Genomic DNA, 14,753 nt, shown 5'->3' with positions numbered 1-14,753 from the left:
TAATATTCTATTTATCACATACCCAAAATAAAGACCGTTTAAAGTTAAATGAGAGCCATTTTTCATTGATGCGCCTATAGTATAACGCTAACATTTAGCGCTCTTTACACTATGTTTGTATAACACTAATGACGTCACGTCAAAATATATGCACGGCCGTGCAATACCATATTTACGGAGTCGCAAAATCGGCACGGGTGTGTGATAAATTTATGAAGTGAACTTGTAAAAACTATTTGCTACCAACTCTACAGCGTGCAGAGTTTAGATTGTACTAGTTAAAAACACAATTTTTTATTTTGGTTATTTTTGGATTTGAAATATTTGAAGTACTAGTATAATATTTTGTAGGTTACTTATTTATATACAATCAAATTTACCACTACAATAAGCAAGAATGAGCCTCTTCTTCTTAGTTGTAAAACTTCAGTGTGTGATTAGGTTTAAATAAGATCAAATCTGGTATACAATATTTAATTTTATAAGTGTAGCTATACAGTGTAGTTCAATTTAATCATTGATGAAAACCTGCATGAAAAATTATAAACATGAAGATAAGAAATTCGTTTCAATTGTTATCATAAAGGCTAGATAGAGTTCATGTATTTCATGTTGAACATCACCTAGTAAACCTTTATCAAATTTGAAATACATATATAGAATATAGACACAGTAGAGCTTTACAACCCCACACTGTTATATCAAGGACATCACTGGGGTCAAGGCCATCAGGCAAAATTGATTTATTCAAATTATTTCAATCTGTTGCTTTATTTTGTTTTTGTGTATCATAAAATTGCTGTTGTTCTTTTTTTCCCTTTGAATGAATTTGTTTTAAAGGGGAGCGGTGGACTGGTGGTTTAGGTGTATGCCTCTCAACCCATTGATAATGAGTTCGAGCCCTACTCGGGTCACGACCATGATTCTTCATTTGACACTAGTACTGGTTGGTTCCAGGAAGCGGACTCGAAAGTGATTCATATAAGTTGCAAGAACTTGTTTCAAAATCGAGCTTAAATAAATATGTTTAAACCAGCTTTATTGCACTTTCGTATATATATTCATTTTTTCACATCGTGTATTTCATATTTGGATATTTCGAGTAGTGTATACTAGTTAAAGACATTGTTAATAAAAAATGCTACTCAGATTCTAAAAAGAACATCCAGTATGTACATTTCTGTAAATGCTTAAAGACTAATTATGCCTCAGAAATGAACTTTTTTCTTGTTTATAGGAATGGCAAATTAAGTAATATTTTACAAGCAGATTTTAAGCAAATTAGGTACATATCATCGGAAGTAAGAAGTGCTTAATGTGAAATATTTTTTTCAAAAATGTACAAGAAAGAAGTTGTATTTACATTTACATACACAATACTAAATAACTACATGTATATCCAAAAGAAGCAAGTGAAGGTAAACAAGAAATTTTTCGAAATTTGTAACAGGACACAAAAATAACAATTACAGCCTACCTGGCTGTCTGATAAAATAACAATTACAGCCTACCTGGCTGTTTGATAACATAACAATTACAGCCTACCTGGCTGTCTGATAAATAACAATTACACCCTACCTGGCTGTCTGATAAAATAACAATTACAGCCTACCTGGCTGTCTGATAACATAACAATTGCAGCCTACCTGGCTGTCTGATAAATAACAATTACAGCCTACCTGGCTGTCTGATAAAATAACAATTACAGCCTACCTGGCTGTCTGATAACATAACAATTACAGCCTACCTGGCTGTCTGATTAATAACAATTACAGCCTACCTGGTTGTCTGATAAAATAACAATTACAGCCTACCTGGTTGTCTGATAAATAACAATTACAGCCTACCTGGCTGTCTGATAAATGACAATTACAGCCTACCTGGCTGTCTGATAAATAACAATTACAGTCTACCTGGCTGTCTGATAAAATATCAATAACAGCCTACCTGGCTGTCTGATAAATGACAATTACAGCCTACCTGGTTGTCTGATAAAATAACAATTACAGCCTACCTGGCTGTCTGATAAAATAACAATTACAGCCTACATGGCTGTCTGATAAATGACAATTACAGCCTACCTGGCTGTCTGATAAATGACAATTACAGCCTACCTGGCTGTCTGATAAATAACAATTACAGCCTACCTGGCTGTCTGATAAAATAACAAATACAGCCTACCTGGTTGTCTGATAAATAACAATTACAGCCTACCTGGCTGTCTGATAAATAACAATTACAGCCTACCTTGCTGTCTGATAAAATAACAATTACAGCCTACCTGGCTGTCTGATAAATGACAATTACAGTTGATAAATGACAGATCTTATTGTAATAGTTACTATGTAAAATGTAGTCAAAATAAAATACGCATAAAGTGTATGACTTTATTTTTTCTCTCTTTATATATGCTGGTTTGTTTATTTTAGATGGTTCACACAAAGTAAACTGTTGAATATGTAAGGATGACACGTGACCTGACAAACTATTGCTCTGACCTGGAAGGTTAAACAAAAGCTGATAAAGACTAACACTGTGAAACAACATGTGTTTTACTTCCTGCTAGATTTTCATAACCTGTTGATGTTATAAACAGATATAAGTCAACGGGGACGTTTACATCTACACGGACACCACACTGGTTAAAGGTTAATTACTTTCAACAAACTATGATGAGTTCAAATTAGCCAAAGGAAGGCCATGACCCCTTATCTTTCCTTAAACTATTTTTAATTTCCAAACATTTAATGTGGCTGAATATTTAACAGTAAGACTTTTTTGATTATTTTTTGATTTTCATTTTTTTTCCCTTTTAATTCTTTTCTATTCAAAATAAGTATTTGTTACGGAAGCCCTGGAGGGACATTTATTATTTAAAAATAATTACTTATTACCTATTGTTTATAACTTATGACATTAATTACTTATATTCAATATTAAACCGCGCTATTTTTGGCGGGAAATTGTTTACATTGAGACGATGAGGAGAACATGAGAGGGTATGCATACGGATGCTCTAGAAGAACATATATATTACCTATTATTTATCACCTATGTATTTATTACATGTAACACATGTATGATATATTCAACTGAAATGAGATATATATAATAAGTAATAAATATTCTTCCATAGATTCCGTTTTGTAACTAATATTCTCTCTCATCGTCTCAAAGATTAGAAATAATGTCATAAGTAATAATCTTTAAATGATAAATATGTCCCTTCAGGACTTCCGTAGACGATGAATATTTGTCCGCAGATGTACGGAAACTCGTTCAAAGCCCGAGTCCACAGGACGAGTTATTTAATATTAAAGTCCAGGGCTTCTACAGATGTTAATGCACGAAAAAGATGCGCTATTCTTGCAGCAAAGCAAAAGTAGAATTCAGTAATTCCACGTTACGTTTTCTATCGTTTTTATAAGGAAAAACATTCTTTACACTTGCTAGTGTGATGTCATTTGAAAATTATGTTCTTATAAACGGGGCCGTCATTGCATAAAAAAAATGAAGCAAGGAGGGACGCTCACGTGATTATATTCGTTCTTTTCCGTTATTGTATACCTAAGTATACCGTGTATATGCAAGAATTCACATTTTTTTATATTTATGTTGGGAAAAATGTTTAAAATTCTGAGTTTTGAAATATAATTACACTATTGTTTAGATGGACATCGAAAATTAATATATCGTTTGTACTGAATGTATAATCTACGGAGGAGCATTAGTGTCAGGTGTGTTTTTTTTATTAATTCGAAATTTCGAGTTACTTAGTCGAAATTTCGAGTTAATAAGTCGAGATAAGTAACTCGAAATTTCAAGTAAAAGACATACACTTGGCACTACTACTCTACCGTAATAATCAGTAGGCAACTGGTGGTTTTATTAAATTAAACACTTTATCAACTTTATAATCAGTGCTATATATTATATGCTATTATAATATTATACCAGTATATATACGTATATAACTGATGAACATATAACATACACGCTCAACTTCAGTTTAACACATATAATATTGTCATTTCTTTTAATCATACCAATAATTCAATCAGAAAATGCGATTTTAGAGCTGTATTTGAAAATCATAAGTTTATCCAAATGTAATATATAATTTTATTACCATTCGTCAGATTTTACACTGGGTAGAACCATAATTGCTGTGCATTCCCTGTTTTAGAATTGTCCGTGCAAGATGGCGCGATTTTACGTGATCAGTAGGCTAGCTTATCATTTAATTTGTTACAACTTGACTTTCAGCTAAGCAAGATGGCGCTTTGTGTAGTAGTATTCATGCTATTCTGCTGTAAGTTTTTTAATGTCTTTTTTTTTTGTTTTTATTTTTTATCATTATATCTTGTGTCAGTTTTTGTTTTGTTTGTTTTTTCAAGAGCTAAAATTTTTTTTTAAATATTTGAACAATGAGTGAAAAGGTGTAATTTACATTCATTGCTTTAAACAGTCTTTATTTGCAATATATACCGTGTTAGACGTACATGTCACGTTAAAATTGAATCTATTCAATATTTGCATACAATCAGAATATGATATGACTTTATGTCACATCAGAAATAAACGTGACGTAAACTATCAATTTAACGTCACATATGTATACAAGTGATAACCTAACAAAATATCAACGTATAAATGCATAATTACTATGTTCAATATAAATGTCTAAATCATCTAAATAATAATCGAAAATTTTATAGAAACACGACATCTCGACATTATGGGAAACATATCTACAATTGTCATTTCGGATATTATAAACAACTCTTTTTTTAAAGATTTGTGTATTTGTGTTACAATTCTGTTTTACCCCAAAGAAGATAACTGTGTAGTCAGTCATAAGTAGTAATTCATTGGTTATCATCACGAATAAGATTTTTGTTATTGCAGTGTTTCAGGTTGTTCCGGCACCTGGGAATTCTAGATCGTGTCTATCATGTAACCCTGTCTTACATCCAAATAGATGCACACATTATCACCATTGTCAAGGGGTAATAATATTGATTTTAAAACAAAATTTATTCAAATTTGGCAATTTGTCGTACACATTTTGCCAAAAAGAAATATATCATATTTAAATAGATTATAATAATAATTTAGATTAACATTAATTGTGAGAGTAAAAATAACAGGAGGGCCATGATGGCCCTGAGGTCGCTCACCTGTATATAGGCCCCCGGAGCGAGGCCAGTTTATACCCCAATGCTTTAATTTGAGCAAACTTGGAAGACACCCATTAGAAGATGTTTCATGATGTTAAGTTTTTACTACACACATATAATGAAAAACAATAACCTTCGCCCCCCCCCCCCTTTGGCAGGGCCAATTTAAACCCAAGGGCTTTTATTTGGACAAACTTGGTAGACACCAACAAAAAGATGTTTCCTGCTTAAAATATAACCTCTAGCTCATTGGTTTTTTTAAAAGAAGATACACATATAGTAAAAAAAACAATGACACCTCTGGGGCAGGGCCAGTTTTAACCCCAGGGATTTTATTTAAACAAACTTTGTAGACACTTACTAGAAGATGTTTCATTCTTTATATCAAAACTCTAGCTATTTGGTTTTTTTCAAAGAAGATTTTTAAGTTTTTGCCATACACATATAAGGAAAATCAATGACCCCCGGGGCAGGGCCAATTTTGACCCCAGGGCTTTTATTAGAACATGTTTCATGCTAAATATCTTAGCTCTAGCTCTTTGGGTTCTTTAAAAGAAGATTTTTAAAGTTTTTTCTTTTGGCTGCCATGACTTTGTGACAGGTGAGCTAAAAATCGTTGTTTCTGATCAAGGCGCTTGTTATCTGTCATTTTCGATCACTTTAAATTCATTATGGTTTTGGCGCAACTTTTTTATATGTAACACATCAATTCATTAAATTATATTGCACACAAAACTTAAAATAAATACGATGTAAAACCTTAATTTTTCGCTTACATTCTTTCTTACAGTATTGCTTTGTAGAGGTGCATCAGCTTAATGGTGTGAATTGGTTCAGATTTGGATGCGGAGATGAAAAAGTAAGTTGAAATCATACTTTTAAGTGTTCATCTTTTTAAGTGAGAAAAGAAAGAACTATTTACTTTCATGTTCTTTCCAGCACAAGGTTCCCAAGGTGATCTATTGTAATAGTCACTTGTCAGGCGTCTGTCATCTGTTTTTAACATCTCCCCCTAAAAAGCTCGGGCAACAGTGATTGAGCCCATTGTGTGGTCCTCTATAACAATAACTCAAATGGTTTCAGACCGTTGAACAAAAAAGCTGTAAGAGAAAATCAAACAATTCATCTCCACAATCACTCTGTAGATTTTGATAAACTTTACGCAGTAATAAGCATTAGGTAACAAGTTATCATCAAATGAACAATGGTCTGTTGTTAAAAATGGCCTCCAAATAAAACAAAACAAAAAAAAATAAGCAGCCTTAAAAGATATTTCCTCCTCAGTCACTTGACTAATAGTTATGAAACTACACAGGGATGATAATTTACTGAAATTGCTCTAATAGTCGTTTCCGGAACAAAGCTAAAATAGAAACAAACCTGAAAACGATATTCGCACGTCAACCACTTGGCAGATTTTAATGAACTTGTGGAATAATACTTATTAGAAAGTTTTTACAACACTTGCCTAGACCTTATGATCAAGATAGCCGCCAGAGCTTAAAAAAGAAATTAGCTTTGAATGACAATTTCGCCTAAGTCGCTTGGCCAATAGTGATGACATTAATGGAAATGATCCGTAAGTGGTCCTCACAAAAACTGCCGCTGAACAAGATGATATGATGAGCTTAAAATGAAAAAGAAAAAAAAAACACTTTTAAACGACATCTTCTCAACTACTTAAATTTTGATGAAACTATACAAGAATGATGATCCTTATGTGGCCATCTGCAGATATTGCTCAAATGGATCTGGTCTGCTGCTTTACAAGATGTCCAGCGGAGCGTAATATAGAAAAAAACTTTGAACTAATTATTAGTTTGTTATAAACTGTACAGTAATGATCCATAGGTTGTCGTTTACAAACATTGCTAAGCTGGTTCTAATCTAAAGAACAAAATGTTCACCATAAATAAAAAACAGAAATCATCTTGAAATGATATTTCTTCCTAACTTGCTAGTTAAATTCAAATAAAACTCTACAGAAATGATCCTTTACTAAAATTGCTAAAATCATTCAGTCTTTCATGATTGATTAACAATGTTCTGTCCTGCTCTTTCCCACTTAACCTATTTTGAGTCAGGTCTGTGAAAGTATTAAACTGTAACTTGGTTGGACATATTGATACAGTCCGATATAAAGTACTTCAAAATCTAATATAAGTATTTTGTTATTATCTACAGGAGTGTTCTGGTCATCCTCACAATCATTTTAATGAATATGGTCCTATCGTATGCAAGCAGTGTTGTGCATATACCGGCTGCGAGAAGTCATTATGTCGTAAGTTCTACATTATACAGCTTAATAGTGAAGCGATTTTTTTGTTTTTTTGTTTTTTGTTTTTCACCCACAACTTTCTTATTGGTATTAAACCAAAGAGAATATTGTAGTTATAAAAGTGTGCAAAGTCCCGTGTGACAGAAGTCTTCGTTTGTCTGTCAATTTTGAGCGAGAGTCTTGCTTTATTAACAAATGTGTTATTTTCTTCTTATCACAAACATTTAGAAGTTTCATATAGTGTTAAATATGAAGCAATGAAAGTCTTGTCAATATGTTAACTTTAATTGCAGCCTATTATAGGGGACCAGCAACTACAACAGTGGCTCCTGCATCAACAACAGCATCAACTTTATCTATGATAACATCACATGCATCAAATCCTTCAGCAACAACTAATACGAGTAAACGTTTTATATTTATGATAACACAGCCAATGTTACGTTCATTTTCAGGCATCATGTTGGATTAATTTTGATTCACTACATTATTTAGAAATAAATTTAGAAGAAAACGACTTCTTGATATTATATACATTATATAAGCTGGCAAGTTCGTTCTTATCATATATTTTCTTTGTTTGTATGGTGTGAATTAGTATAAACAGTGGTTTCCAGATTAATTTTCTGTATTTCTATGTTTGATGTGGAGTTCTAGAATATAACCTCATAGAACAATCTTCTATAATTATAATGAATTTTACCTTTTGCAATAAAATATTTTTGAAAGACTTAAATATGCTCAATTCACACTTGTATAATGTATAATGTAAATGCTCATATAGACATGTTGTTTCTAATCCATGATTTCAATACACTTCGGAATAAATATGCACCGACAATTACTTCAATAAATGGACAGTAAGTGCAATACGATAGTACAAATCCGATTACAATGTAAATTATCCACCATTATGATTAAAATCATGTTGATGTTACATATTTTACGAAATCTTTATTTGTTTTGTTAAATTTTAGTGGTAAATACAACTACAATATGTGCGGACCATGATGACCCAACATTTACATGTGCAGATATGACCTATTTTGGATATTGTAATCCTAATGCTGGTGCTGGCTACGCTCTTGCACAGAAACGATGTCAAAAAACATGTGGATTTTGTACATAATTGTCAAGATAAAATTAAATGTAAATTTGCTTATGATTTTTCTTCTTTTTTTTATTTAATTATATTTTGAAAAATGAAAAAAAATTGAAAGACCTCGGTTTAATCATTTGGAAAAAGAACACCATGAAAAGTTACGACAATAATCTCTTTTAATATACGTGTATGTATATAATAAAGCTTTATTCTGAAATTTAGTGTATGATCGTTAAACTGATATAATCATAAAATATTTTACCTACTTCAAAAAACATTTTTAGGATTTTAAAGAAAGTCATGAGTTGGTAGAATACAGGTAGTCATTGAAGAGTCATACATGTCAACTGTGTCTGATGATCATACTATTATAAGTATGTTTATTAAGAAGATGTATCATCCTACTTTTCAGGCAATGGGAAAAACACAGACAGAAAGTTTTGTCCTTTCTATTATCAATAAAATACGGAAAATATCAGGGTTTTTTTTTTTAATTTATTTATATGACAAAAAAACCCATTAGTTTGCCAATGTCGTCACAGGTGATGAAACTTGTGCCATTATTTTAAGCCCAACAGAAAGTTTGCAGCAAAATCTGAGCCACTTATCACAACAAACGCCCAATAATTGCCAAACGGTCTGCAAGTGCAAGGAAGGTTTTGTATGCAATTTTCTTCCTTTCTGAAGGTGTCGCAATAATTGTGCTGGTGAAAAAGGGCAAAAGTATCACTGGAAAGTACTACAAAGACGAAGTGCTTAAGAAACTGAGAAAGTATTATAAGAAACGACGCCCTGTCACTGGTTTTAAGCATATCCGTCCTGTACATGACCCCGCTCATACCTCCGCAATAGTTTTGGCGTTTTTGTAAAAAGAAAAAGTAACTGTTTTGCCTCACCCCCGTATCCTCCAGACCTTGCCCCATGTGATTGGAGAGGTCATCAGACCTCTCCATAGTGTTCAGACTGACTGTGCGGCTGGCGGCATCCATATGATTATGTCTGAAACAGAGGAGGGCTTACAAAAAGGATTAAGATTATTAGAAATATATTGTGATAGGTGGAAATTAAGTGTTAACTGTACAAAGACAAAGGTTTTGATTTTTAAAAAGGGGGGTAGACTTAGACAGAATTTGAATTTTTATTATAAAGGTCAGTCAACTGAAATAGTTAAAAAGTTTACATATCTAGGCATTGTTTTTTCTGTCGGTGGATCTTTTAATATGACTTTTGAAATACTCTCTGGACAAGCATTGAAGGCGTTGTATAAACTTGAAAAAGAGCTGATAAGATTCCCTTGTATGTCAGTTAAACATAAACTGGATTTATTTGATAAACTTATTTTACCAATTTTTAACTATGGATCACAAATATGGGGTTTACTTGATAGTCATGTATTAGAAAATATTCATTTAAAGTATTGTAAGAAGTTGTTAGGAGTTAAAAGACAAACACAAAACAATTTTATCTATGGTGAACTTGGAAGGACATCTTTAAAAATAATGAGAGCTATTAATGTTATATAATACTGGTTAAAAGTTGTTCAGTTAAGTAGTACAAAATATGTCAAAATTGTATATGATCTTATGTGTAGAAATTTAGAACTTTAACCGAATTCAAAGTCCTGGGCTAAGTCTGTTACGATTTTGTTACAATCTTTAGGTTTCAATGAAGTATGGATTAATCAGGGCGTTGGTGATATAAATTTATTTGTAGCAGTAGTAAAACAAAGATGAACAGATACATTTATACAAAATTGGTATGCAACTAAGAGCAAGAAGTTATGTATTATTTTGTGATTTTGGTTTTAAGTCATATTTGTCAATGGTTAATATTGAAAAATTTAGGAAATCTTTATCACGTTTCAGGACTTCTTCGCATAGATTAAAAGTAGAAACTGGTAGATGGCATAAACCTGAAGCAATTCCTTATAATGAAAGAAAATGTAGTATTTGCTTAAAACTAGAAGATGAATTTCATGTATTATTAGAATGTCCACAATACAATGTTCTGAGAAAACAGCTCATAGATAAATATTATTGGAAAAAAACAAATATACCAAAATTTATTGAATTGTTAACATCTCAAAATGAAAATGGTATAAGAAAATTATCAATGTTTATCTTTAAAATGTTTGAATTAAGAACAAATGTTGAATATTCGTAAATTATAGTACCTAGGAAGGTAAATGTAATGTAACTTAATTGATACCATTATGCAAAACCTGTGCTTCATTTAAACCTTGCTGTAATATGTTATTCTGTTCATATTAAAGCAAACTTATGACTCAAATATACAGTAAATGTTAAATATATGTTGTATATGTTTAATGACCTTGATATTATGTTTATGTATGTATGTATGTATGTATGTATGTTTGTATATATGCTGTGTGCTCATGGGTATAATACCCACATGTATTTGGAATAAAATCTAAATCTAAATCATTTTTGCGTATCTTATTGCAGTGATGAATCTCATTTTAAGCGTAAAATCATTAGGAGCAGTCTACAAAAATTGTTTTGCGCATGCCCCTTTTCAAAATACGACTTAACTTAAACGAAAAATTAACATCGAAGTGAGCAAGTCGGTACATAGAAAAATCGGAAAATATCATTTATTTACGTTACTTAACACTACGTTGATGTTTCATTCCGTTGAATCTTTTAAATTGTATAAATCGGTTACCGTATTGTTTTCTATACTATTTCATGTTCTGATAAATAGTTACAGTAAACATTATAGCTACAATATCAACATGTACATTATATACCGCCTCCGTGGTCGAGGGGTTAGAGTTTATGACTTTTTATCAAGTTAACTCTCTGGCGTGGGTTCGATCCCCGAGAGATGCTTTTTTTGTTAGTTTAGCGTGGAGGAAGGTTGTCTAGTACTGGTGTAACTATCCATGGTTAGGAAACTACCCGCCTATATGACTAAAATACTGTTGGGAAAAGGCGTACAATGAAACAAACAACAAAAAAATATATTATATGACCGAGTGAACCGTGTATTGAACCGGTATGTCTTAATAACGCAAAGGGAGATTTTTTTGCGCAAATGGCACAAATTCAACCTCAAGTTTGATTTTCTTCTAATATTGTGGTTGGAGGCATGCAACTTTATAAACTGTTTATTCCAATAAACAGTATATAACAGTATAACAGTATATAACAGTATATACTGTTTATTCCAATCAAATTATATTAACATTTTTTATGCAAACCCAGGACTAAAATTGTTTGATTATCATACTTTATACCCGTTTTGGAAAATGTAGAGGAAATGCTTCATTATATTTAACAAAACAGTGACCGAAAACTTGCTTATTGAACTTTACTAGAAACTTTTATTTTGATACTACTTTTAATATATAATTATATACTTTTTCTACAAAGGGAACTGAATTTAAAATACAAATTTTAAATGATATATATCATTTAATTTACATTAAGTAATTTTACATTTTATTTGTAGAAAAAGTATCCCTAATGCGCCAAGAAAAAAAAGTCTATTACTCCGGCATATAATATTTTAAAACATTAAAAAAGATGAAGTGTAAAACAAACTTTAATTGCAATATATATAATAAATTCTATTTTGTTTTATAATTGTAATTTATAACCATTCATTGTGTCTTTTATGCCATATAATATCCCCAAATATTTTCGAATTAAACAAATCTTCTACAGCAGCAAAAATACCTCTCGCATGCTTCTTTTTAAAGAAGCAAACTTGTTTCTTTCTGTTTCCGAAATTGAAATGCTTCCTTGAAATACAAGTCCCGACAAGCACTTGGATCTGCCATTCATCAGTACCTTATTACAGTGCCCAAATCAGCGTATCGTGACGCCTTCAAGATGTGGGTACATCAGATGAAATTTTGCATTTCTAGCCATGGGGTGTACTTCGAGAGCATGAAATGAGCACTTTTGAGCTCTCTCGAAATTTGAAGTCTGCAGATAGATTTAGCAATACATACATCCCTTGTATATATATAAGTGTATGAAAGAAGATGAACATAAATATTTACAATCATGTCATCAAAACATTTTATCAGAGCAAATAAACCTAAAAGAAAGGTGAATCAAGGCAACAAGTTTATTATGAACTAAATTTGTCTCAATTTAGATGAACTTATTTAATTTATATCCGGATGTTCAAAGCCAAAAAAACAAACAGTATACAATTATGAATTTGTAAAAGCTACATCAAAGACAAACATATTGTCAACATTCCCTTATAAGAAAAATAAAAGCGATTCGCAGAAATGAAGATTATTCCAAGAAAACGTATTTAAGGCAACAGCGATTGACAATTATATGATGAAAGAATATCTTTTTTCAAACCATACAATAATTTTAATGTCATTATTTACTTAACTTATCGTCATCCAATTTCTTTCAACAAGTTTCCATTGGTCTATAGCTGTATTTCTACTGGGCAGCTATTACTATAACAATAATAAAGTAAATTTTACATTTCACAATATTTAACCTCAAGTGGACTTCACTTTAGTACAGGACTAGAATTGTTCTGAGAACTTGTTTACCATTTTATGTTGATTTATTCCAATAACTCGTGTATAAACATGAATTTATTCCTTTAACGTTATTATTATGTTTTAAAGGGATACTCAGGCAAATAAATGACAAAAATATCACAATGATTTAATGTACTCAAATCACGCTAAAATGACATTTTCTAAAGTCCAAGCATGAAATTCTGTTTAAATTCTATTTATTTTGGGTTTGAAGCGTAAATATATCTAGATGTAATGAACGAAAAAAAAAATTCTGGAAACAAAGTGAACCCTCGGAAGCATTAATCACAACAAAATAACATAAGAATTGCAGACTCGGTTTGATTGTGTCTGTACATGAGGGATAATGAATAAGGTGGATGGATAACGAAATTTACCGCTGACATAATCACCGATTTTTTTAATCAAGCCATATGACTTGAACAAACCCTGGCAGTTACAATAACATATTTTGTGAACATTGAATTAATTGAAACAAGTCTAAGTCATTCATTTGATATGATGATATGTTCTTTAATGTTTCCATAGTTCACTGTGGCAATTTCTGTGAATTCTTTATGCTCTACCCTGACCCACGCGGGTCAAGTTAGGAAACCAGAATTTTATTCTTTATAAAATTTTGTTCCTATGACTGCCTATTTTATTAATTTTGAGGACATTTAGAGAAAGATGAATGAAAATCTCAAAACGAAGAAAATTGAAACTTTTGCCTGTGTCTGCCTTTAAGTGTTCAAATTGATCTAGTTATACGATTTTCAAATTTCCTTGGTTTTGGGCCTCAGTGGGACTCTTTCAATGAACCCCTTTCATGTTCAAAACTCATGTCTTAAATTTAAATAAACTAGAAATGAGTCTTCACGCCACGAATGCCCCTGCATGCAGCCAAATTTCAGATGTTATGATATTAAGTTCCAAATTTGTTTGCACACTTTTTTTTCATTTCAAGTTCAAAGCCCTTAAAACTATTCCAGTTTTACATAAGCCATTTTTATACAGAGCTCAATGCACTGAAACTATTCAGTGTTGTAAATTGCATATTGCATATTTGTAGCCAAAGTAATGGCTATATACATTTCAACAAAAGTACTGAAACTGAAAATTCAAAATTTTTCCAACATTCAAGAGGGATAACTTTGTCCTAAATCATTGAACCACGACCAAATTTAAACTTGAACTGCTTATTCCTAAGATATCAAATTTGAGATGAATGTGTACAACCATTGGGAGAGAAAATGAACGGAAACTAAAAAATTCTGATCTGTTTCAAAGTTAAAGAGATATAACTGTGTCAGATATCATCAAACCATGACCAAATTCGAAATCGACCAAAGTATTCTTATGACATATCCATATCCATATCTTTAATTTGATTTGAATATGTACAGCTGTTGGGGAGATAATGAATGGGAAATGAAAATTTCCTCTTTTTTAAAGTAAACGGGGCATAACTCTGCCAAGAACCATGACAAAATTTAATCTTGACATGCCCATTTGGTTGACGTATCCATATGTCAATTTTGAGTTGAATGTGAAATACCCTAGAGGAGATAATGAAGGGAAACTGAAAATTTCATATTATTTTCGAAGTGAAAGGGACATAACTCTGCCAAAAATCATTGAACAATGACCAAATTCGAAATTGACCTGTGACTT

The 14,753-nt window shown here is 31.6% G+C and overlaps 1 protein-coding gene across 1 annotated transcript; it reads left to right on the top strand.

The window, feature by feature from the left end:
* Positions 1 to 2,661: 2,661 nt before the first annotated feature.
* On the top strand, positions 2,662 to 9,038 carry LOC132730538 (uncharacterized). Its single transcript, XM_060716493.1, has 8 exons — positions 2,662 to 2,767; positions 4,267 to 4,312; positions 4,909 to 5,009; positions 5,971 to 6,039; positions 7,365 to 7,461; positions 7,752 to 7,862; positions 8,436 to 8,607; positions 8,973 to 9,038. Exons 2-7 carry the CDS (start codon positions 4,276 to 4,278, stop codon positions 8,585 to 8,587), a joined length of 567 nt encoding a protein of 188 aa, XP_060572476.1. The 5' UTR covers positions 2,662 to 2,767; positions 4,267 to 4,275; the 3' UTR covers positions 8,588 to 8,607; positions 8,973 to 9,038.
* The last annotated feature ends 5,715 nt before the right edge of the window (positions 9,039 to 14,753 follow it).

The sequence above is a fragment of the Ruditapes philippinarum genome, unplaced genomic scaffold, assembly GCF_026571515.1.
Source record: "Ruditapes philippinarum isolate M1 unplaced genomic scaffold, ASM2657151v2 ctg185_1_1_1_1, whole genome shotgun sequence".
Lineage (NCBI taxonomy): Eukaryota > Metazoa > Mollusca > Bivalvia > Venerida > Veneridae > Ruditapes > Ruditapes philippinarum.
The sequence above is the reverse complement of the archived record's forward strand: the minus strand, read 5'-3'. Positions and strand labels throughout refer to the sequence as shown.

Coding starts and splice junctions, on each gene's coding strand:
- LOC132730538 (XM_060716493.1), top strand. CDS start 4,276: ATGGCGCTTTGTGTAGTAGTATTCATGCTATTCTGCT. Junction 5,010..5,970: donor ATTATCACCATTGTCAAGGG/GTAATAATATTG, acceptor TCTTTCTTACAG/TATTGCTTTGTAGAGGTGCA. Junction 7,863..8,435: donor TTCAGCAACAACTAATACGA/GTAAACGTTTTA, acceptor GTTAAATTTTAG/TGGTAAATACAACTACAATA.